General features: G+C 37.9%; 1 protein-coding gene across 8 annotated transcripts in view; it reads left to right on the top strand.

Moving 5' to 3' along the window:
• Positions 1–23,290, top strand: part of LTBP1 (latent transforming growth factor beta binding protein 1) — a 185,766-nt gene that overhangs the window by 75,146 nt on the left and 87,330 nt on the right. For 7 of the 8 annotated variants that reach the window (XM_068185292.1, XM_068185290.1, XM_068185287.1 and 4 more), the window contains 3 exons: positions 5,900–6,124; positions 9,458–9,735; positions 21,011–21,113. In XM_068185292.1, the coding sequence (XP_068041393.1) occupies positions 5,900–6,124; positions 9,458–9,735; positions 21,011–21,113 (606 nt within the window). The remainder of the gene's footprint in view (positions 1–5,899; positions 6,125–9,457; positions 9,736–21,010; positions 21,114–23,290) is intronic. The other variant, XM_068185291.1, reaches the window with a different exon arrangement.

The following is a 23,290-nucleotide window of genomic DNA, read 5'->3' as shown; positions in this document are numbered from 1 at the left end:
TTGGATGTCTCTTGGTTGACTTTGTGTGCACATCTTCTAGTTCTCAACATCCAACTTTTCTTCCTGAGCTGTTTTAAAGTAGTGAGTTTAAAACTGAGGAAGACAGATGAGAAGTACAGTGAAATTATCTAGTGCATGTTCATTCTGGATTTCTTGCTATCAAGAGGCTCACTCAAAAATATATATTTTTCTATCACATATTGCAGCCTTATCCTTTATGATCTGAACTTGCTCCCCAAATTTCAGTATGAGGATGTTCCATAGTTGACAGTGTAGCCTCCATTAGCTCAAAAAAATATGCACAATGCAGACTGTAATGGCACCACAAGTTTGCTTATTTTGGCAGTAATTTGGTTTGCTTACCTGGTTTTATGATTTATGATCCCATTCCCAAGTGGGGGTGCATTACTTTTTTTAAAGATCCTTTGGTAATAGTAGTTTAAAAATATAAGGCAAATTCTAATGGAGTCAGTAACCATATTAATTTGCAATAGCTGAGAACCCAGTTTAGTAGCTGCGTGTTTTTCTAACATACAGTTAGGTTTGAGCTAGGTTCCTGTTCAAATTTTTTCCCTGCAGTGTTGCAGATTTTACCTCTTTCCAGAAAAACATCTCAAGTGCCTTCAGTATCGTGTTCATGTAACTAGGCCAGTCACAGGAGCAGGGCATCACTTCACTGTTTCCAGTGGTGTAACACCACTGAAAAATACAGAGGTGTTTCAGTGTTTTCGAAGCAGAAAAAATCATTCTTACATGTGGTGCTGGAGCTCTTGTTATCAGATCTACTTTGTTAAATTGCTTTTTCTTGTTGCAATGGAATGTTTATATTAAAAGTCAAAATACAAACATTAGGATAAATTCAGAGGTGAATGCAGAGGTATTGTACTTCTAAGGCCACTTTAAGATTTTCTTTTCTCCCTTTGCATCCTCAAGTACAAATTTGTGATACCAAGATTATCTGAATGCTACTAAAGTAATGAAATAATTAATTTTAAACTTGCAACTTCTTTACGTAACACCTCTGAATTACAACCAGAAATCTGAAAAGAGTTTAGGATCAATTAGTTACAAAGTTGAGGTACCGCAAGTTAAGAAAAAAAAGGGAAAAAAGGTACAGAAGAGTCTAAACCAGGGAGATAGCATCACTACTGTAGTTCACACCTCTGTGCCTTTTTTCAGTTACTGTAAGAGTTGCCACAATTAGAAAGCGGAAATAAGTTTAGAGCAATTGTGCAGATCCATATGTGGCACCTCTGGGTTTCAACTTTTACCTAAAGCTTGTGGTGTTTCAGAGCACTGTATTATAAGAAGGTTGCATATGGCAGTGTGACAGTTTGTTCTCAGTAGGTCTGTGTAGGGGTCCCTGTGCTTTCTGTGTGCTTAGTAACAGGGTGGATGAAAGATGTCCAAACAGCTGGGGGGCATGTAGTAATGCTGGATAACCACAGTACTCAGAGACAAAATTAATCTGTTCTTTGTGATGCATCCAGTGGAAATACTGTAATCTGCATAAGCAGTTCAAGGTTTTCCTTGGCAAGCCTATTGGTGTGATTGAATAGTGCTTACGCTTGAATTGTTGATAGCATGTAAGTAGAAAAAGCAAAGAGTGGTGAGGGAAACTCATATGTCCCCTGAGGTGTAAAAGAAAAGGCATTTGGAGAGTCTGATGAGGAACGTTTCAAAACCCATCTTCATTTTCTCTAACACTGGTTACAGGAAGGGAGTTTCCTTCCATCCTAAAGGCTTGTTTGGGTAAGCATAGGCTATTTTTTAAGGATTAGGAGGCTTTAGGTGCTTGGAATTTGTTTTGTTACACGTTGTTTTGATTAAATGAAAACATTTGGACTTGATTAAATTAGTTTATCTGGAGCTGTTCGAGGTTGTTTGAGTATTGAAAACAAATTAGATTATGCAATTACATGAACAAACTGTATTTATCAGTGGTTTCTTAGCTTCTTTGTTGATGTTTCATGCCCTGTAATAGTGTTTCCAAGCCATCTCTGTGGCAGCTTTATTGGAATTCATCTTGCACATGTTCTTTTTCTATGTATTGAGCCATTCAGAGACTCCCTGTGGGGGGATCTTGATGCATCTTCCCTGCTTGGCTCATTTCAAACAGTGATACCCAGCAAGCTGTGTCAGACTGAGAAGAGTTAAGGATTTTGGATGCCAGAGGAATCAAAACCTGCTATTACCAATTAAATGCCCAAGGATGGGAAGAATACTTAAAGTGTTTGTGTTCTCTTAAACCTGTCTCCACATTTCTAAAGGATGTGTGTTCATTTATAGTAAAAAAAAAAAAAATAAATTAGGCTTGTTCAATCATATGTTGGCTGTTCCTTAAGAAACCATTGAGATACTTAGTTTACAGTAGACTCAAGTGAGGAAACTGTTGCCTTTTTTAGATCCATTAATACTTCCTTTGCTTAATTTGTAGGATACCCACATGTGAGCTGAAATTTCTTCTCATCCTATGCAGACCTATCTTCACATTTTTATCAAGGTCTGAGATAGAATGTTTCACTCCATAATGGATACTTGTATTTCTTCTACTTTTTTTTTTCTTTTTGGAGGAAATGGTAACAGCCCAGTGAGAATCAGGCTTCAGTGTACCCTTTTTTCCGAATGTCAGTTGAGAACTTACATGCAAACCCAGCATCTTCAAATGGTCTCTCCCAAAAAGCATAGGTCTGGTTTTTGTCAGGAATGTCCCTTATGCCTCTGGCAGTATTCTGCCATTCTGTTTAGGTTCTTTAGCCTCAATGACAAGACAAAGTAAAAAACTTACAGGAGAGGTTGAGCTGTTCAAACATACCCTGGCTTTAGTCCTGTTTCTATCTTAAGTGGTCCTTTCCCTGGGGCTCTTTGGTCTTTGTTAAACAGAGATTCCCAGAGCCTTGTCAAGGAAAACCAGAGTTCCTTCCTCTGCCTTTTTGAGGGCTTATGCGTCTTTTCTCAAATGATCTGTGTGTATATGCCACTTCTAGTGAAGTTGTGTGCCTGTGATTTCCAGCACCAGCGTAATAATCAAATGCAGCCCCTTCTCCTGGCCATAAACTACCTGAAGAAATCATGCAACAAGAGTGTGGGCTGCTTACACCTATTTAAAATCATCAGAAATTTTATTTCAGCGTTGTATGGGTTTTTTCTTTATTCTTTATTTGGTCTTTTGTTTTGAGGGTTTTTTTTTTAAGTTCTCATAATATTTGCTGTTTGATATTGTCAAGTTTTCAGTTTAGCCTGGAGATTACATCCTATTTGTTTTTGCATGGCTGATTTGAACTTGCAATTGTATATTTCAAAATTTGGAATTGTTATTACAGAACTTTATATTCTCAGAATCAATTTCATGTATTCTCACTTCAACTTCCTTCCTCATACATTAGGCCAGAGATGTAAATCACTACCAGTTTACTGAGTGATAATGTCTGAAGCTTGGAATTTTTATTTCTGGTTATGTTTAAATACTGAGGCATTAAATATTCTTAATTATTTACCTCATACTAGATCTTTTATTGTCATTTGTTTACACTTATTTGCACAAATTATTTGGGTGGATATCCAAAGCAAACAGTTGTGAGAAGGAGCATGAACCAACTATTTTCTGTTGGCATCTTCCTTCCCAGTATTGGGAAGGAACCATTTTTCCTTCCCAATATTTGTTTTGCTCAAAAACAAAGCTTTTCATGTGCCTATTCATTCATTACCCACCCGATTCCTGCAAGAGAGGAACACGTGAAGAGTGCCTGGTGGTGCTGAGATACCCATGCAATTTGGCCATCTAGATGTCAATTGCTTTATAAGAATTGTTTTAAAGTAGCACAGAAGAAATTAATTTATTTGGGTGGAAATTCTGGATATTTATGTTGTTTTAAAGGTGGATTTTGCATGTTACCTTGTTGCCTTGACCCTGAAGAGAGGGGGAAGAAAGTCTATGGGGTAGACCTCTTGCACTCAAGGAATTCCACAGTGAAAATATTTTTGTTAGCCTTTGTTTCACTGTACTTCCTTCAAACACCAAACTGCTCCCCCCTTAATTCTATTTCATATTGTTTCATTGTGTGATTTTATTTTGCATGGAAACCACCTCGGTGTTCAACCTCGTTCAGGCACTTCTTTAAAAGCACTAAAATTCTTTGTATTTTGTCTCTATTACAATGCAGCTGCTTGTTTATGGCTGCTCAGGAAGAAATGGTACCAGAGAGAGAGAGGTGTCTGTCATGCTTTAGTCACTGCTGTTGTCAACCCTCCTTCATTTTGCTCTGAACAAACAGCAGTTCTGTAAGGATGTCTTTTATACACTCAAATGAAGTCCCAACAAGGGTTGGGACCCAAAAAAGTAAGGCTTGTGCTGTCATGGATAGTCTTCCAAGGTTGACTTAGTACCATTGACACAATGTTACAGCTTGAAGTACTTTCAGTCAGTTTATATTAAATGTAGATGTAAGATAAGACAAGAAAAATGTCAAATATACTTTTGCAGAGCACAGTGAAGAAACAATTCTGGCAGTTTGCATTGTGCGTGGACCTATCCGACAATCGGGCATTGGCATTCCAAACTCTGTCCAGGAAATGTGAGGGTGCCCTGTGACGAGCTGGGCTGAGTGCGCTGTTTCTTCAGCATGTTTGCTGGGCCAAGGGAATTACACAGCTGGGTTACAACTCTTTGGGCTGCTGAGTGTTTTGCTTTGTCTTCTTGAAGCACACAACACACAGGTTCCTTTTCCAACACTGGCCTTCCTAGGTTTTCATAACAGTAATACCCTGTGGTTGTCCAGAGGTTGCAGCAATTGGAGTAATGAGCACTAGGTTCTTAATTACCTTGAATTATCTACAGTTTGTCATTTTTATTGTAATTCATTACAGACCAAGCAATACCAGTCCAGCAAAATGCCATGATTACTGTAAAGGTTCTTATTTTTTAAAGTCAGAAACTTATCTTAAATCTTAAAGGGATACTGAACTCTGTTTCTCAGATACTATTTGATTCCTGACAAAAATGACCTTTGTTTGTCTTGAACAAAAACTTATGGTATTTTTCCCGTTGTTTTCACATAATTTCATTCTTGGAAATTCTGACAGTCATTGACATTGTGATTGATTATAGTGTCCCACATTATATTTTTTAGAAAGTGCTGAACCATGCCTATTACTGCGTGTATCTCTGTGTTGAGAAATATTTTTCATTTGATGTTGACATTTTTCATGTTTAATCTGATAATTTATATTGCTGTAAATGTGCAAGTGCTAACTAGTACACAAATAATTACCCTTGTCTTTATATTGGAGTTACAAGGTTTATGCTTTGGAGTTTGTATATGAAATAATTTCAGTAGAACTTCTTGATATTTTTATGATCTTTATGGGTGGATACAAATTAGCTTCTTTTATCTGAGCAATAAATGTTAAGCAAAAATCGTGATCCTCTGCAAGAGATAGTTTTCTAGAGAACAGCCAAGACTTAAAGTCAAAATGGAAAATTTGTCCCAGTACTTTCTATTCTCGGGTGAGTTTTTTCACAGACTGCCAGGAAAGGGTAAGTAGTCCAGGATTTTCAGAAGCAGGAGGCTGAAAAATAAGAATATCTGTACTAAAGTGTGAATAAGAGATGTAGCCAGACACCATATTAGTTTAGTGTCTTGCTTAATAGCATCATTAAATAAAATAGCTGGGATATCTAAGGGAAGAATTGCTTTCTGTTTGTCATGGAGAGAAGATGCGAATGAGGCAGAGGTCAGAGATCACAAGGAGGGGAAAGGAAGTGGTTCCTCAGATGTCTGAATGAAGAACGAAGCTCGCCAGCTCTATTATTTTCCTCTTCAACTTGTGTGTGATACCAAGTCAGATAATACTAAAGCTAAAGTCATTAACAAAATTTTTATTTCTGTTTTCATTTCAGTTATTTGCCACCTTCCATGCATGAATGGAGGCCAGTGTAGTTCTAGAGATAAATGCCAGTGCCCTCCTAATTACACTGGTAAACTTTGTCAGATTCCTGTGCAGACTGCCAGTTCTCCAAAACTCTACCATCACCCGCAACAGGTGAACAAGGCTGTAGGATCACAAGTTATCCACTCTACGCATACTTTACCACTGACAATGTCTGGACAACAAGGTGTAAAAGGTAACTTCTTTCTTAATAGGGATTTTTAACTTGTGGGTTTTAACAAATTATTTTGAGTATTCAACCAGTAACAATCGTGCTACATCTACGTATATCAAATATTGACACCACAGCTTGAATCATGAGCTCACCAGAATGGGAACATATTTTCCTCAATGACTGAAATAATAACAAATAAAAGTGTTATTGAAAAGAGTTTGTAGGTAAATTTATTTTGCTTTATGGTAGAATTTAATGAAAATTGCAGAGTCAAGGGATAATGCAGGGGGTTTCTTCCAGAAGTGTAGACCTGTTCAAAAAGACAATGATTGTGCTTGAACAGAGTCCATAAATTGCAGTGTGCCTAGACAGCGAGTTGCAAGTTATTCCATGGTTACTAGTGGAGGGAAGAGACCATGCTTTTCAACATAAAAAATTTTAAATCTAATGTAAAACTAAAAATATGAGCTGTGTTTATCTTATATGACTTGGTAGAGTCTTACAATTTAATTTTGTGGTGAACTTTTTAGTATTGCTAGGCCATGATATGATTCACTTAAATAGAACATTCCTTCCAGGTCAAATAACAATATCGTTAAAAAAAAAATAAACAAAAGAAAAACAAAAAGTAGGGTTATCTCACTGCTAATGCTGTGAAGAAGACAGAGGATAAGAAAAAAGGAAACCAGTGATGTTAATCAAATTTTCCCAGTCAAAGAAAGTTCATTCAGCTTCAGATTGCTGTTTCCTCTCATTCTTTTGTTGTGAGGTGAATACTTCTGATGACTTTGAAGAGAAGTGTTGAATTTACTTCTTATGTATCCTATGAATCTAGGTAGTATTTTATCTGGGTGAAATCTTGTCCATATAAAGTGACACCTGCAACTCAGATTCTCAACATATGACCTAATGTGAATTTTGTTTGCTTGTTTGATTGATTGATTGGTTGATTTTTGCCAGATAGATTTTTTGTCAAGGGTAATTTTAAAATTACCTCTCCAGGGTTGGTATCTCTGAATAAAAAGAAAATATACAGGGAAAGATGTGAGGAGGCTCAGTTACTGGCAAATAGCTTCTGTATAACTTTGATAAAAATATTTGTGATAAATATAATCTAAGGTAGTAATTCTGTATTCAGAAAGGGACATAGCTGTGAAAGAACTGTTGACAGTATTCTGGAAATGCAATGTTTTATAAGTACTTTTGAGTATCTCCTCCATCCGAAGAAGAGAATATAATTATGTAAACATTTAGCAGAACATCAGTTTATTTCTCTGCCTGTGTAATTCCAGATTAAATAATTTTAGACAATACAGTGGACCACAATCCCCAAATTTTTAAGACATAGTTATTTTTCAGATTCCCTCCTAAAATGCATAATAAGTTTCTCATTGCTAAAGAGTCTGACCTCTTGAATATTTTTTTCCTGACCTTCAAATCCTCATAGGAATCATTAGCAGTAACAATGCCTTTTCTTCTCTTTACGTGTCCAAATGAGGATGTTGGATTGTTGAGAGACGAATATTTTATTTCTTTAATGGAAAGAATAAAACAATTCATCCTGAAATGGCTGGCAGAAATAAAAATGAGCACATCTAGGCAGTGATCCAAGACCTGGAGAGGATTGTGATAATAATACTGCATGGGAGAACCTAGCCTAAATTTGATGTTTTCAGCATCTGAACATCTCTGGATGGATTGAGACACTAAAGCAGAGAAATTCAGTGATTTCTTTTGAAAAACTATATTTTTGAATCACTATTTCTTTTGAATCACTATATTTTTTTAGATTTAGCAGCTAGAGAAACTAGTTGAAGGGATCCCTCTTCATACATAAAAATGTTGGGGTGAGTTTTGTTCTTTTTACAGACAGACTAGGCTATCTTGTCATGCCCTCCAAACCCAGTCTAACAGCCTGAAAAGGATCTCACTGCTTCTGCTTGTAACACTGAAGCTTTCCCCTGTGGGTTTGCCTCTAGCAGACCTCATGTAGCATACATTTTACTTGTGGGTTGTTTTCAGCTACAGGCAAGATCTTTACCCTGCAGCCATATCTTGCTGACTTTCTGCCATCTTCTTCCTGATGTTTCTGTCTAAGTATGTTGACAATTTTCATAAATGAAACAATGCAGTCAGTGTAAAAATAAGTCTGTTTCTTTTAAGGAAGTCCTATGTAAGACCAATTAATACTGATAATGGGCCTAGAGAAATGAAAATAATGTCAAAAACCAAACGCACTTTCTCCAAAATATTATAATTCTAAAGTAGCTCCAATAAATGAAATATTCCTCCTGAAGAGTGGAGTTGAAAATACCTAATGAAGTTCCAAAGAGCAGTTCAAACTTCAGGAGACAAGGGGAAAATCCAGAAGACTGAACAATCCAGTGTGCATTATAGAGATAGGTGTGTCAAATGGTATTTTTTGGTTCTTGATGTTTGGAAGGGGTGCTGCCTCTGATGGATTGTGTGGCCTCAATTAGCCTGTGTGGTACTGTGACGAGAGAGGTCCAGTCAGACACAGGAAATGCTAACTTAGTTATGCATTACAAACTCCACAGCCTGTTACACACCTCTCCTCCCTGCCCACCCCAATAATAATTTGATTTACTTTAAAGGGCATTTTGTGTTCCAGTGAAAAGAGGCTTAAGGGTCACAAGCAGTTCTGTGCAGATTGCATTGACTGGAGGGTCTCAGTCTACATATCCAGACTTAAAACTACAACCATACATAAAAACGGAAGTGTCTGAAAATCATTTCCTCCCCCTTTATCTGCCAAACCCTGAATTCAAAGTTCAACAAAGGGAGTGGTGATTTTAGATGGTTGAGATGCTGGCAGCTCTTTCAGGGGCAAACTTGGGACTTGGCAGGTATATAAAGATGAAGGGATGAAATCTGAAACTTTTTCCGTGTTCCAGAGAAAGATGATGGGTCTGAAAATGAAAATAAAGCTTACTATATATCCAAAAATAACCTAGTAGAGTATGAATTCTGGAACTTTGAATGGGATTCTTATTACACAGTATGACCACAAATATTAATGTCATACCAGCCAATTTGGACATCCATGTTTGCCTAGCAGTCTATATAGCAGTCCAGCTGTCTTCACAATCCTATGATGTTGTTCTTTCCTTCATGAAGATATTTTGTTTTCTTGCTTTGTTAATGAAACTCAATGTGTTATTTAGACTTCCTTCTCACCCCCAAATTTGGACTTCATTTATATTTTAGTCGCTTCAAGGCACTCTGTAAAAATTCTGATGTACAAAAAAGAAATGTCTTAGAGGTGCCTAAGATGTCTTTTTCACATATTTTATTACCAATTTCTCTTATGTGTTTTTCCTTCAATTATTTTAGTGAAGTTCCCTCCTAACATAGTGAATATCCATGTGAAACATCCCCCTGAAGCCTCAGTTCAGATCCATCAAGTGTCAAGGATTGACAGCACATCAACAGGACAAAAAGCGAAAGTACCTCAGCCAGTACATCCACAGGTCTCTTACCAAGGTCTTCCGTATCAGAAGACCCAGAAAGGACATACAACTTACACAAATCAACAACCCATTCCTCATATGTTTCCTGTTTCAGTTAAAACTCAGCTTGGGCGCTGCTTTCAGGAGACTGTTGGGACACAGGTAAGAAATGTTTGCTAAGGCTTGCTGAGACAGGTAGCTTTAAAACTCTATTATAAAGGAATTTAAAAAAAAAACCAAAAAATCCAACAATTGGAGACAAAGGACACATTTGACATTCTTTTCTGCAAGAAAATTATTTTGAGAATGTAACATTTTTATTAAGTAACATTTTTCTGAACCTCTTTCTCCTTCAAGATAATGTCTTTATTTTCTGTGGACTTGGGTCCCTGACATTTTGGTTTCAATTATTTTTTCTTTTTCTCATGGAAATTCCTATTCAACAACTTTATATGTTTTACAGTATTTTAGACGAATGTTTTGAATCTGTTGAAATGTGACCATTGAATGGGGTAGAAAAGTCATGAAAGCCAACTGATTGTTCACTAGAACATTAAAACCTTAGTTCACATAAAAATAGTATGTTCACATACTATTTTTCATATGACTATTCAAAATTGTGTATCGTCTTTCAATCCTGAAAGCATTTTAATAGTGACATGTTTTTATATTTGCATATATATATTTGAATATATATATAGAGAGAGAGGTTATAAGGATATGTGAAAACATGATTAAGAAGTCAGTAAAATCCTGTAATTTATTGCTGATTGCCTTTCTGAAATTTGGCTTTTCAGATCAAATGTCTTTAAGGTGAATGCATGCCTCAGACTGAAATAATGTGGGAGGTTTCAGGAAAAATCACTCATTTTGGGAGGTAATGTTAGAGAATAAGTATGTTGTTTTTCAGGCTAAAAAGTACTTTATGACTCTATCATTGAAGATGTGAATTTTAAGTTTATCACAAGGGTTGCTTTGCTTTTGCTCCTTCCAGTAATATGCACCTAAAGTTAGCCAATTTTCAAGCATCAAATATTATATGTATTTCCAGTATATTTCATAAATGCTTGTTAGATGTTGGCAGCAAAATTATCCAAATAATTCACCAGCACAGAGCATGCCTTCCCCTCAAAGGGACATCACCCATCCCTTCTGAGATGTAGGACTGGAGCAAAATGCCCTTTACAAGTGTTTCTTCTGGCTGTTTCTTCCAGCTGTCAGTGAATTTTTTTAAGGCTCTTAAGTTGTGTGCAACCCCTGCCTTCACCCCACAAAAAAAAGAGGGAAGAAACCTCAATCCCTTACTCACAGATGGGCAAGGAGTTGGGAAAGGATCAGTAATGGGGAACAGACGGGAGCAGAAATAGGATGCAGTCAGAAGCAGGGTAAAGGTGACATAGTTGTCAGGTCCTAAGGTACTGAACTCGACCTGCTATGGGCAGAATGTTGAACTTGAAATCAAAGTTCCTTCGGCTCAGTCTCCTGCCATCTCTAATGAGTTGACATGAGGATGCTTGAAGGTAATCCATTCTGCAAAATGCAATGGAAGAAGTTCATTTAAATGACATTGCACACCAAAGATTTTTTTAGAAGAACAGAGTTAAGCTTGCATATGGAACATTAAAGGCTAGACTTTACTAATTTTCAAATGATTGGTTTGAGATCTACAGTTTTAATTTACACTGGTGAGTTCTTTGTGCTTGTCTATTTCAAGCATATTAAAACTTTCATTTTTTTTTCAACAAGTGTTAAAGCACATGGTCAAATGAAAGTTCATGGATTTTACATGAAAAAATGAAACAGAACCTGTGTCAAACAACCATTTCTCTCTATTTCCTAAAATGAGCAATCTAAGAAGCATGGCATCATAATGTGCAAGCCGAAAAACCTGGAAATAAGTGTGATAATTAATAATTGTTTATTATTTTTTGATATGTCTCTTTGTACTCATATATAAAGGAATACAAGTTACTTCCTCGGTCTTACACTTTGCAGTGGGTGCCATTTTATTTCCTATCTCCTTTTAAAGGGGGAGAAAAGGGAAAATAACCTTCCATTACCCTCATGTCTGACTTGGAATCCTACTAAATGCTTAGTCACCAATTTTTATAACTCTTTTTTCAGTATTTCCCTGGAAATACTCAAGAAAGGGTAGTCCCTCCTAGTTTAGAACAATGCATGTTCTCAGTTTTTATAGATTTCATTGATCAGTGTCAATCTTGAAGAAGAGCACAGTAAGGATTTCAGAGGCATTCTGTTACATGATGGTTCAATTTAGAATTGGTGTTGTAGAATGGCATTTTGTAGAATATTCATTTAAGACCTTGCCATAAGTATAGTTCTAAGTGACTAATTTACCTTTCAAATTTGAATCTGAAATGTTATTGTTTTTCCTGCAGCCAGTCAATGCTTATTATTTATGTTAAATATGCCTTGAACTGGGAAAGACAATTTTTTTTAAATGCTTAATAGACCTACTCTTAAAGAATTAGCTTTTCAGTCACTTTCATATTTGCAAATATGTGGGTTCTCTCTTTTTGTTCAGATGCGATACTAAAATGAGCTTTCCCTAATAGTAGCAATGTGATGCAAGTCCTTTCTGGAGTTGATGTTGGATAATTTTGATACCCATACTTAGTTCAACAGTCGTCAGTGTTTATACATTTTTTTGCAGGGTGGATTGTGTATTTGGCTTCAGAAATGTTTTATTAAATATCATGGGATCCTGAGATGACTTTACTGTCTGTAGAGCAGATTGGTTGAAGGATTTGTGTGTGGCCTCTTGTAGACATGTCAACTAAGTTGATTAGGGCTTTGCTAAACTTACTCTTGGTCCACACTAAAAGCACAGGATTAAAACTGTATCAAGATCTCTTTTGTGGTTTTGTGTGCATGTGTAACTTCTACTATTGTGTTTCTCCCTATCCCTTGTTCTCTCCTTCTTCTTCCTTGAATTTCAGCAGCTCTTCAGTTACAGGTCCTTTGATTTTAGTGCTCTGAGGTCTTTTTCATAATCTTCTGTGGAATATTTTTAATCTCCCAGCACATTCTTCCTTCGCCCACCTTAGTTAAATTCCCTTAAAGTATCTCATTCAAAACCAGTAGGATACTCAATTTCCAAGACATACAGAGTGCATTTTCTGTAGTAAATTTCCAAGGGAGTGCCTACTGTTACAGTTAGCAACTGGAGCCACCTGGAACTGAAGTTCAGAGGACATTATGGCACAGACAGTTAAAGAATCTCGTCATATTGCCAGGCCTACAATCACTTTTCATTAATGACATAGGAATTCTTTCAGACCTTCTCTTTCCTTAGCTGTTAGTAGTATCATACGTGACTGTAACCCAAGACAGCAACCATGAGAACAAGCTAGTAAAAGGTGAATGCAAAGATATCAGTCTACCAGCTCAGAAGGACAGGGAGAGTAGAGGGACAAGAGGAATGAAATTTCCTAGTTTAATGAGAATAGATAAATAAAGACGTAAATTTTTGTAAATACATGTACAAATGTATGTATATGTTGTTTAACTGTGATTGTTTTCTGAAGTGTCCTCAGCACTGTGAAGTAAAGTGGAAAGAAAACTACAAAAGTATCATCACTATTTGAATTTTTAAAAGGTATTATAGGAAGCAAATAGTGTTTTGGATGGTTCTGTTTTGTTCCCAAGTCAATTCACTTTTCCTGGCTGCCTCTCTTTTTTCTGAGTGGAACACTCAGCATTTATTTCTCCTCTGGGACATGTTAGTGGTGATTGCTCCAGGATAACTTATCACGTTACATGGTAGCCCACAATGATACGTCCCACACAAAACTTGTGGCTTATCAAACTCTTTCCTAGTACCACAAATATTTTTGCAGGGTATATCATAAACCATGTTAAACTGCAGCCCATAAACTTGCTGTTGACTTAAAGATATAGGAAACAAACCTTTACCTAAACTTGTCCATTGTTATATAGAAAAATGATGTAGAGGAAATAGAGACTTCAAGTTGGGAAACAGACATAATGGAAGCAGTAGGACAAAAATCCCAATTAAGATGGAGAGCAGTAAATTTTTGGAGAGTACTCTATAATGATGCCTTCAAAAGCTGGAGACTGGGTGTAGTGTCCTGCAAAATATTTTACTGCCATGTAGTCCTTTATTTCTGAAATCTAAGGAGTTGGTCATCTTAGACCACTGATTCACTAAGTCCTCTTTAGAAAGCAAGCAAATAAGGAAGATTTTGTTTCTTTTTAATTCCTCTTCTTCAGATGATTTTAATTTTAATTCTAATAAAAATGCCTTTATTATGACACAGGATATCTTATTTCCCAAAATACTTCTAAAGCATCACTGGTGGTATCTAGTAAAGATTGTGTTGGTATTCTTGAGTCCTGTTGATTTTGCATATAATTTCTTTGCAATTAAGTCAAGAAAAGGATGCATTTGCCTACTGTCCATGAAAATCCATATAAAGATAATTGAGCATTACTTTTTTCACCCCTTAAGATCACTTTGAAATGTTTACTAAGTATATTCATGTGTTTTCCGTTTTCCTATGGTTACTGCATTGCAGTATTATCACTAGAAAATGGGCTTTTTTCCTCAAAGTTGTTTAGGTCTCTTCTTTGCTTCAATGTAAAAAAATTTGCAAAATAGCAAGAAATTGGAGAGACGGGTACTGAAAAAAATTAATCTAAATCTGTGGATATTCTCAGTTCAGTCAGAGAGAAAAAGAGAAGGTTTTCTAACCAGGCGAGAGCGTCGGAAACAGTTGGGAAAGAATGTAAATAATTCTCTAATCTATTTTGTTGTTCACATTGTTTATAGATATGTTCTGCCACCGTGCGTCATTCACTGCACACCAATGGTGTGAGTGTTTTTACTCTAAGACCAATGAAATTAGTCCGCACGATGGTCCCTATAAATAGAGCGGTGTATTTGAAATAAATCAGAATTAATTCTCTAGCCTTCGACTTGGAGTCTTTTCATTCCTGTCCTGCTCTACAGTGACTTAAATCAGGCTCTTTCTGTCTAGATTCACATGTGAGGCTGTTCTCTTCTGCAGATATTTTTGGGTATTAGGTTTACGGAGACTTCTAGTGATATCAGCATTGTTTAAAAACAAAATAAAAAGCCATTGTTATTCTAGAGAGAAATAGGTACTGAAGTTGCTTACCTTGATGAAGGGAACACATGGCAAAATGTCCAGAAGAGAAGCTGGCTATGAAGTCATGTCTGCGTATGCTTGTTCATTCCTCCTTGTGTAACTGCTGAGAGGAGCTGGACTGCTCTCTGAAATGATCACTGCAAGAATTTCAGAAATACTGCCTTCTGATCCCCCCTTCTTGTTGTGGTACTTCAAATTCAAGTCAGTTCCAGGTTGCTATGTTGGGGTATATGTTCCATTCCTCACTTTCCAGTGGTTTGCTGCATCCCTTGCAAAGTGCTTTAAAAGGTGTTGCAGAAAAGGTCCATAATTGTTACAGCTGTGTTCAAAAGGACACCTGCATTAGAGTTGTTTTGGTATCATGAAGTGAAATTTGGTGGACTACAGTGATACTTTGAAAAATCGTCTTAAAGAAACTCACAAAATAGCATCTATAGCAGACAAAAGAAGGGTATTTTGATAGATTAATGGTTTAAATTAATTTGTTTTAATTATTTAAATGGTTTAATAAATAGCATTAATGATGAACACTAGGAAAGATTTTTGAAAATTATAAGAGTTGTCCATTTTTCAGTTCAATCCAAACTCTCACATATGCATTCAAATGTGATTCAAATGCTGCTTAGTATATCTGATCAACAGATATTAGTTAACCAACATCATAAGGGGAATAAATTTCTATGGAGACAGTTTATTTAATACTTTGTTTCAGCACTGTCTTTTGCAGGAAACATTTGCTTTGGTTTGAGCAACACATTTCTGTCTGCTGTCATACTTGACAGAATACAAAATGAAGCCAAGTGATAGGTGGCAGCTGGAAAAGGTCAGAAATTATCAACATTGTATCACGGTCTAGATTCTGACTGCGAATCATTAAGCATTTATTTACTTCCTTCAGACATGGGCATATACTGACTGGCTACTTGACTTTGAGAATATGCATACAGGTTTTAAAAACTGGGCTTAAATAATTGATGAGTTTTTCATGATGGGAAATATTAAACAAAGACATCCAAGTTTTTGAGTTAGAAATCAGAATAGCAAAATATGTGGATAGCCTTTAAAGCCTAACCTAACCTACTGATGCTACTGTATGCCATGCAATCATAGAATAGTGTGGAGGTGATGACAGCAGTAATATGCCTGTTGAAATCATTAATTCAACTGTATAAGCATCCCTGTCGAACTTCAGATTTAAGAAAACCTTTCCTGGGGAGGTAAATTTCAGGTATTTTCTTTTTTTGACGGCTGTATTAAATGAACTTTGATATTTATCTTCTTTAGGCAGGAGAAGTGATACAATTTTGTGCTTCGTACTGGTACTTTTTCTCTTAGAGCACTTTTAAAACCTCTTTTCTTTAGAATAGTCTTAAAAATACCATCTCATAAAATAAAATAACTGTCTGGAATTCCTTGAAGCTCATGGTTTGGCTTCTGAAGTTCTTAAACAAATAGACTGTCAGAAATTGGTGTGGATTCATTTCCAGGATTAATGGTTCATTTGCAGTAGTTTCTTTGCAAGATCAATACTCTGAAATATCAGAAGATTAAAGATGTATCAGATACCAAAAACACCAAACATTGTTTTAATTACTCAAATAGAAGAAAGCTGGATAATTTTTACTTGCTTATGAAGAATGTTCTGCTTAAGCCAAAGCAAATTCTTTACTAGTTCTTCTGGAAAGTCTGGAAGTATTTAAGTTTCTCTCTTCTGCTTATGAGACAATGCCTGTTAGTGAGCCAGTGCTACATGGGATAACACTCTCCATTTGTAACAACCTGTCATTCAGCTGGTCAGTAAGCTAATTAAGTATGTCTGTTAATTGTTTCAGTAATACAGTGTACGAAGTTTGAGGTTTCTTGCTCTGTTTGTCGTGCTTATAGGGAAAAAAAAAAGAAGCAACAATCCAAGGTCTGTGCCTGTTGAATAGTTTGCAGAAAGTTAAACAGTGTATCCATTCACTTCTGCTATTGTGGTATGTGAAATGCAGTCTTTTGAGCTGAATCCCAGAGTCATTAGCTATTAGCTCAGGCAAAGCACCTATCAATTTCAATCATAGTTAATCATGTGACACTCCTTTATTTATGCCTGTATTGTGCTTTTAACTAACAGCTTGTGACAGGGATTTGTAGATGGGTCACGCAGGAGTGGGAGTCCCAGGAAACCTTGTGGTTCCTTGGCCAGAATTCTCTGCGGTTGCCCTGAGAGTAATTGCCAGACTGGGCTCCCTACTGCACTTTACAGGGAGCTGAATAAATTTCCTCTACTGCCTTAGCAGATGAGTTGCAAGGATATAATCCTTCCTTTTCCCTGGCATTGGAAAATACGTGCAGCGCTGGTGGCAGTACACAGCTTAGCACTCTAGGACTGTGGAGATGGGGCAGAGGCTGGAGTCTGGACAGGGTAACAAAGAGGTGATGTGGCTTGGGGTGGCTTTTGTGCATCGGCATAGGGTCAGCCAGAATTTCAGTCTTTCAGTGGGAATATTCAGTACTTCCGTCAGTTATATAAAATATTGGCATAGGAGCCCAGGCACGCATGAGGAAAAATATGTGGATTTGAAACAATACTTTCAGTGTCTCTGAGTGCTTTACCCAGGAAGAACTTTGTTTTATAGCAGTACCATGTGTGCATCATACTGCTGCTACTGCTGAGCCTCTTTCAGCGCAGTTGAGCTTTTTTATACCACACCTTCATGACTTCCTTGCCTTCTGAATCAGTAAGACTTATTTCCAAATCATAAGCTTATGACAGAGATATCATTCATGAAAATCTATACTCTTTTCCAGGAGCCCTCAGGAATACAGACTAGATTGGTTTAAAATACGTGTAGATGATGGATAGAAAAGTGTAAACCTAAGCTTAAAGAATGGCATTATCTTCATGCATAGTCAAGCATGCCTGTGTTTAGCTTTCCTGCTTATTTTAGGCTCGTAAGTACGTGTTGGAGTTGTGTAGAATGGTGAAACAAACTAAAAAATAGTTATGACTTTTCCAGTCACTTGTGAATCAGAGACTGAAAAAGACTGTCTGAAGAGCTAATGAGTTCATCTTGGTAGTAGTAAGTGTGTTAAGACTTTTCAAGTGGAAAGGAATTACCTAAAAAAGTTTTTGAGACCTGTAGCAATAGAGCTTCAGTTCATATATGCTTAAGGTTGCTGAAAGGACGGAGCATCTTAAGAACATGTAACTGGCTAGGGAACAGTTTGTGCAGTGCCATGAGTGTTTAGAGTATCTGAAGCACTACTAGATGTACCAGAGAAATCACGGTTTAGTAGCCACAGAAGAACTCTGTTTCTGCTTGGATTAGGACTTTGCAGAGCACTCATGTTTTGTGATGCATAGCTCCAAAATTACACAGATCTTAAGGCAATAGGAGCCCCATGTGGGAGTTGCTTTTCCTTGTTGCCCAGTTTCTACAATGATCTGGATGTTAACCAAATTATCATTGATTCTTCAAGCTTTAATTCACCATAGAGGCAGTGGGAGCAGCAGCTTTAATCATTGCCAGCTTTTACTGACAGAACTGTAAACCACAGTTGCCAGATGACTCAGACTTTGGCATCCTTATTTTTGCTCATGATTTTTATATGGAAATTCAAAAAAGATCATTATTTTCAGTAGAGTGCAAATACTGTAGCACCACACCTAAATTACAAGTGGGCTTTAGTCCATCCTCCTCCTTCTCCCCTCCTTTTTTTTTTTTTTTCCTTTCTTTTTTAGCTTGTTACTATTAGATGACACCTTTTCTATTTTGGGGAAAAGGGAAAAAAAAAAAAGGGCGGGGGGACGACCAGTTCATGATGACATGTTGGCTCTCATGTTAGTGGAATCTTGTCTTGACACACACAAGCTCCTGGGATGTGTCCTTGAGGTTTTGACCTTGAAGAGAAACACTGGGTGTTAGGTAATGTGCCTCACTGCCCAAATGCTCCATTTCTGAGATCATAAGGGGAGATGCAACCCTGGCCTTGATTCCTCCCATTTCTTTTTGCAGAGTGGACAGTTGTAAAACCGAGGTACAGTGTGGGAAGAAGAGCTGGGAGCAAAATGCTTTAGCTGACTCTTGATATAACAACGCTGAGTTGTACACAGCCACAGTGTACAACTTTAGCAAGTGGCTTCTCTGTCTTTGAAGAAGCTCTAGAAAAGGGATTGACATCTGTAACTATAAAGCAAAGGTAGCTGTGGTTATAAAGTAAAATGGTCCTTCCTGGAGCATGCCTGCCTGGGATGCAGGTTGAGAAAACCAGCATTGTGTAAAGATGTAACTTAAACTCTCTAAGGTTTTAGGGTAACCACATAGTGGAGGCATTATCAGTGCTCTCCAGTTGAAAGATTTTTTGAGCTTCTGTGCAACACAATCTGTGTATCTTTTAGTTAGGGGCGGTTGAAAGAGTTTATTTCAGTTTTGAAAACAGCAGAGCTGCTATGGCAGAGGAAGTTGTACAGAATTCCCATTTTTGCATCTTGATGGTATTTCTGAAGTACCGGGCTGGGAGCTGCTTATGGGAGCAGAACTCAGTGGACTCTGACTGATGGTCAGATGGTCAATGGTCAGCCTTGTATTAATCCTACCAGTGCCTAAGCCAGAGGAGTGCAAGACAGCTGAAAGATAGGCATTCACCTAGGGTAAGCATGGGCCTTCATCTGAAAGACAGGACTTGCTGAGATATTCTGCTGTTTTAACGCAGCCAAATACCATCCAGGCAAGGACTATTTCCCATCCCTTGCAACACAGGAAAACTTGTCACCAAACCCACTCCAGACAGTAATGTGAAAATATACTCCTAAAGTTGCACAATAACGAAGCAGTCTGTTTGAACCTGTTTGGCCTCTCTTTTCTTTTTGCTGTTCATGTGCCTGCCAAACTGAGGCTCAAAGCAGAGGTGATGCTAACCTGTATATGGGTAGTGGGCAGAGTCACACCATAGCCATGCCAAGTTGCCCTGGTGCTAAAACCTTGGACATGTGTGGCTGGCTGTCAGTGAAATAGAGGACACTTCAGACTTCTCACACATCCCTTGACACAGATCTAAGCTTCACGTGCTGCACATCCTGAGCTGCAGTCTGATGTTTAAATAGTGAACTGGTGCTGCTTTTAATTTGTTGAGATACCTCAGAATGTGGCTGGGGAGTATCTGTGAAAAAAGGGACAGAGAAAATGGCTGGGATGATGCCTTGCTGGCCCTCCCCATGCAGAGGGGACCCTCTGATGAGTCAGAATCCTTGCAGTGTAGCTTGCTATCCTCTTAGTAGTCACAATGTAACTTTGTTTTAAAAATATCATTGGCTCATGTGTGACAGTATGATTAAGAGCACGTTGGAAAAATTTTGGGAAAGCTGAAGAAAGCTGTCAGTGCCTGTGCATTCAGCATGCGTCTGTGCACTGCGGAGTGACTGTGTTACCAGCTAAGTGAGAGCAACCACAAGGCCACAGTCTGTGGCATAGGATGAGCCAGCTATCTTGAGCTGAAAGCTGTGTGGCAATGAGTGTTTGGGTCAGATGTTTACATCCTGTCAGAAAGCAGAGTTAGATTAGGAAAAGTCTATTCACGCCATACTGAGGATTCACACTTCAGCACATTAGAATTGTTTGCTAGAGTGCCTGTTTATATAACATTTGCTTTGAAAGTATTAATAAGTGCAGCTGTTGTGGACTTCTCCTGGGCTTTGTGTGTTCTATTTTATACCTAACTGGCAGGTTTAGATGTTTAGGGGGTCTTTTTAATGTCTGCAGCTGAAATACATTTAAGCCTTTTTTTCCATGCAAAACGGAAGAAAATTGCAAAAGTCAAGAACATAACTAGTATGTTGTAAGCTTCCAAATATTAATAGTCTTATCATTATAAAGCATAATAAGTATGTTATTGATTGGTGGGGAAATGGAAATTGACCTCAGAAATAATAAGGTATTTGAGATAATTCATATCGTTTTTGAAAAAGTGGACAAGCATGTTTTTATGATGAAAACTATAGCTGCCAGAGGTGAGTTACTACCCTAGAAATATGCTCACTCATTCCTATTACATACTGTTTTCTTCTGGATTTTTCTCCTTTTCAAATTGACTTGGGGGAAGATAATAATGTCACTAAATTTAGTCATGCCTGTGTAGAGAGCCTCTGCAATGTGTGAGCACCATTTAAGTTCAGTTAAGAGCTCCATTGGATCTTCAGTGTCTCAGCAAGAGGTTGACCCAAAATGACTGAAAAAGAACATTGTGCTAGAAGTGAGTGTTGTACAGTATCACTAACCAGAGTATTCTTTACCTGACTATTTCAGTGTGGCAAAGCACTTCCTGGCCTTTCCAAGCAAGAAGACTGCTGTGGAACCGTGGGTACTTCCTGGGGTTTTAACAAATGCCAGAAATGTCCCAAGAAGCCATGTAAGTGCTATTTTATTATTATTGTGGCTTTTCCCCCTCAAGTAGTATTTTCCTTTTTCTTTCAGAGGGAAAAAGTACCAAAGGAACCTAGTAGAAAAAAATGTGCTATGATTTGATTAGGGACAGGTTGTAGAAACTGGAATTCCCTTGCATGCCGGCAGAGTTACAATATGCAGGCACTTGGTGCAGCCAGCAAAGTTGACGTCATAGGGTTTTTTCCACTGCTTCTTCCTCCTTTGAGTCAGTGATGGACTGTTGCATTTACTCAGTGCAGGAAGAGTAATCACATTGATTTTTCCAGCTGGACTTCTTTTTTTTTAAGTTTGCACAGAAATCTTGAATTATAGAGGCGCCAGTTTCTGCTTGGAGAGAATGCAGTGACCTCTCGGGACTGCAGATGAAATTTCATGTTTGGAGCCAAGGTCTTCCAGGCTTTAAATTGCTTTTTTTCCTCTGCTTTTGAAATATCTTCCCCAACAATTAGACAATGACAAAGACTTTCTTCAGCATTTTGTTATGCTTTGACATCATATTATAATGAGAAAATAATTTAGAATTATTTGCATGATTGGTGAGGATAATCTCTTGAACTTTTTGTGAATTACCTTACTGTTACACAGGAATAATAATACTTCTGTGTCATGTCATATTTTCGGCATTAAATGAAAGATGGGAAAAGATAAATATGATCTCTGTTTTGCGGATGGAGTGGACCTGTATTTACTGAGCCAAAAATAGGTCATTAAATTGCAGTAATTCCTACCTAGTTCTTCTAGGACCCTGTTATTCAGATAGCAATGCTGGAAATATGTACAGTGTTTGATTTTTTTTTGGCAGTGTGTGTTTCTCTATAAGTCTTAATGTGAATGTAAATACAATTCCAGCAGAAAATCTGCTATTACTCCTATTTCTCTGACTCCCCCTTCCATAGCAGACTCTGATATAAATTTATGGTGACTCAGTCTGATTTTAGTTTCTGAAACATTTTGTGCATTTGAGTATGTCTATCTTCTGACATGCTTTAGAAAGAGACCCTCCTTGGATGTTTGAATATCATAGTTAATAAGATTCGGGTATCTATTTTATTCCTGTAGCATGTAAATGCAGTATCTAAAAGGAGCATACATGCCAAGCATGTAAAATTTAACAGCCAAGTGCCAGATTCTGCACCTGGCCCTGGGCAACCCTGGATGTACACAGAAACTGCAGAATGAGAGGCTGGAGAGCAGTGCCAGTCAGAAAGTTGAACAAGAGTCAGCAGTGCCCTTGCAGCCAGGACGGCCAGCCCTGTCCTGGGGGACATCAGGCACAGCATCACCAGCCGGGCAAGGGAGGGGATTGTCCTGCTCTGCTCTGAGCTGGGGCAGCCTCACCTCCAGTGCTGGGGCAGTGTTGGGTGGCACAATGTAAAAGACATTGAACTGTTAGAGAGTGTCCAGAGGAGGACCACGAGGGTGGTGAAGGGCCTTGAGGAGCAGCCATATGATGATCAGCTGAGGTCACTTGGTCTGTTCAGCCTGGAGGAGACTGAGGGGAGACCTCACTGCAGCTACAACCTCCTCATGAGGGGAAGAGGAGGGGCAGTCACTGATCTCTGCTTTGTGGTGCCCAGTGACAGCACCCTAGGGAATGGCCTGAAGTTGTGTCAGGGGAGGTTTAGGCTGGATATTAGGAAAAGGTTCTTCACCGGAGTATGGTTGGGCACTGGAAGAGTCTCCCCAGGGAAGTGATCACAGCACCAGCCTGACAGAGTTTGAGAAGCATTCGGACAATACAATTGAGCTACAACTGAAATCCAGTTCATCAGAATCATAGTGACAAGTGAAATGTTGCCTAATGTTATTTGGGATGTAGGTGTGCTATGAGAAAAATCACAAAAGCCTGAAATGCATTTCAACCAAAAATTGGTTGGAACCACTAATACAAATTTTTGATGCCTGGTTTGAAGGGAAGCACACTTGCTAGTTCTTCATGGTTCAGGTAAAATACTGATTGTCTCAGCCTGGAATCCACAGTAGATGTGTAGATCAGGCAGCTGCTTAATGGCACGGTGCTCAGCACAGTGTTAAAAGCAAGCAAACAGAGAAACTGATATACTTGTGATCTACAGATGCTTCCTAAGTGGGTACAGAAAAATGCTTGAATCCAACCTAAAAACCTCTCCTAAAGGGAAGTCC

Source organism: Anomalospiza imberbis, chromosome 3, assembly GCF_031753505.1.
Source record: "Anomalospiza imberbis isolate Cuckoo-Finch-1a 21T00152 chromosome 3, ASM3175350v1, whole genome shotgun sequence".
Classification (NCBI taxonomy): domain Eukaryota; kingdom Metazoa; phylum Chordata; class Aves; order Passeriformes; family Viduidae; genus Anomalospiza; species Anomalospiza imberbis.
Note: the sequence above shows the minus strand (reverse complement) of the source record. Positions and strands in the feature narration are given on the sequence as shown.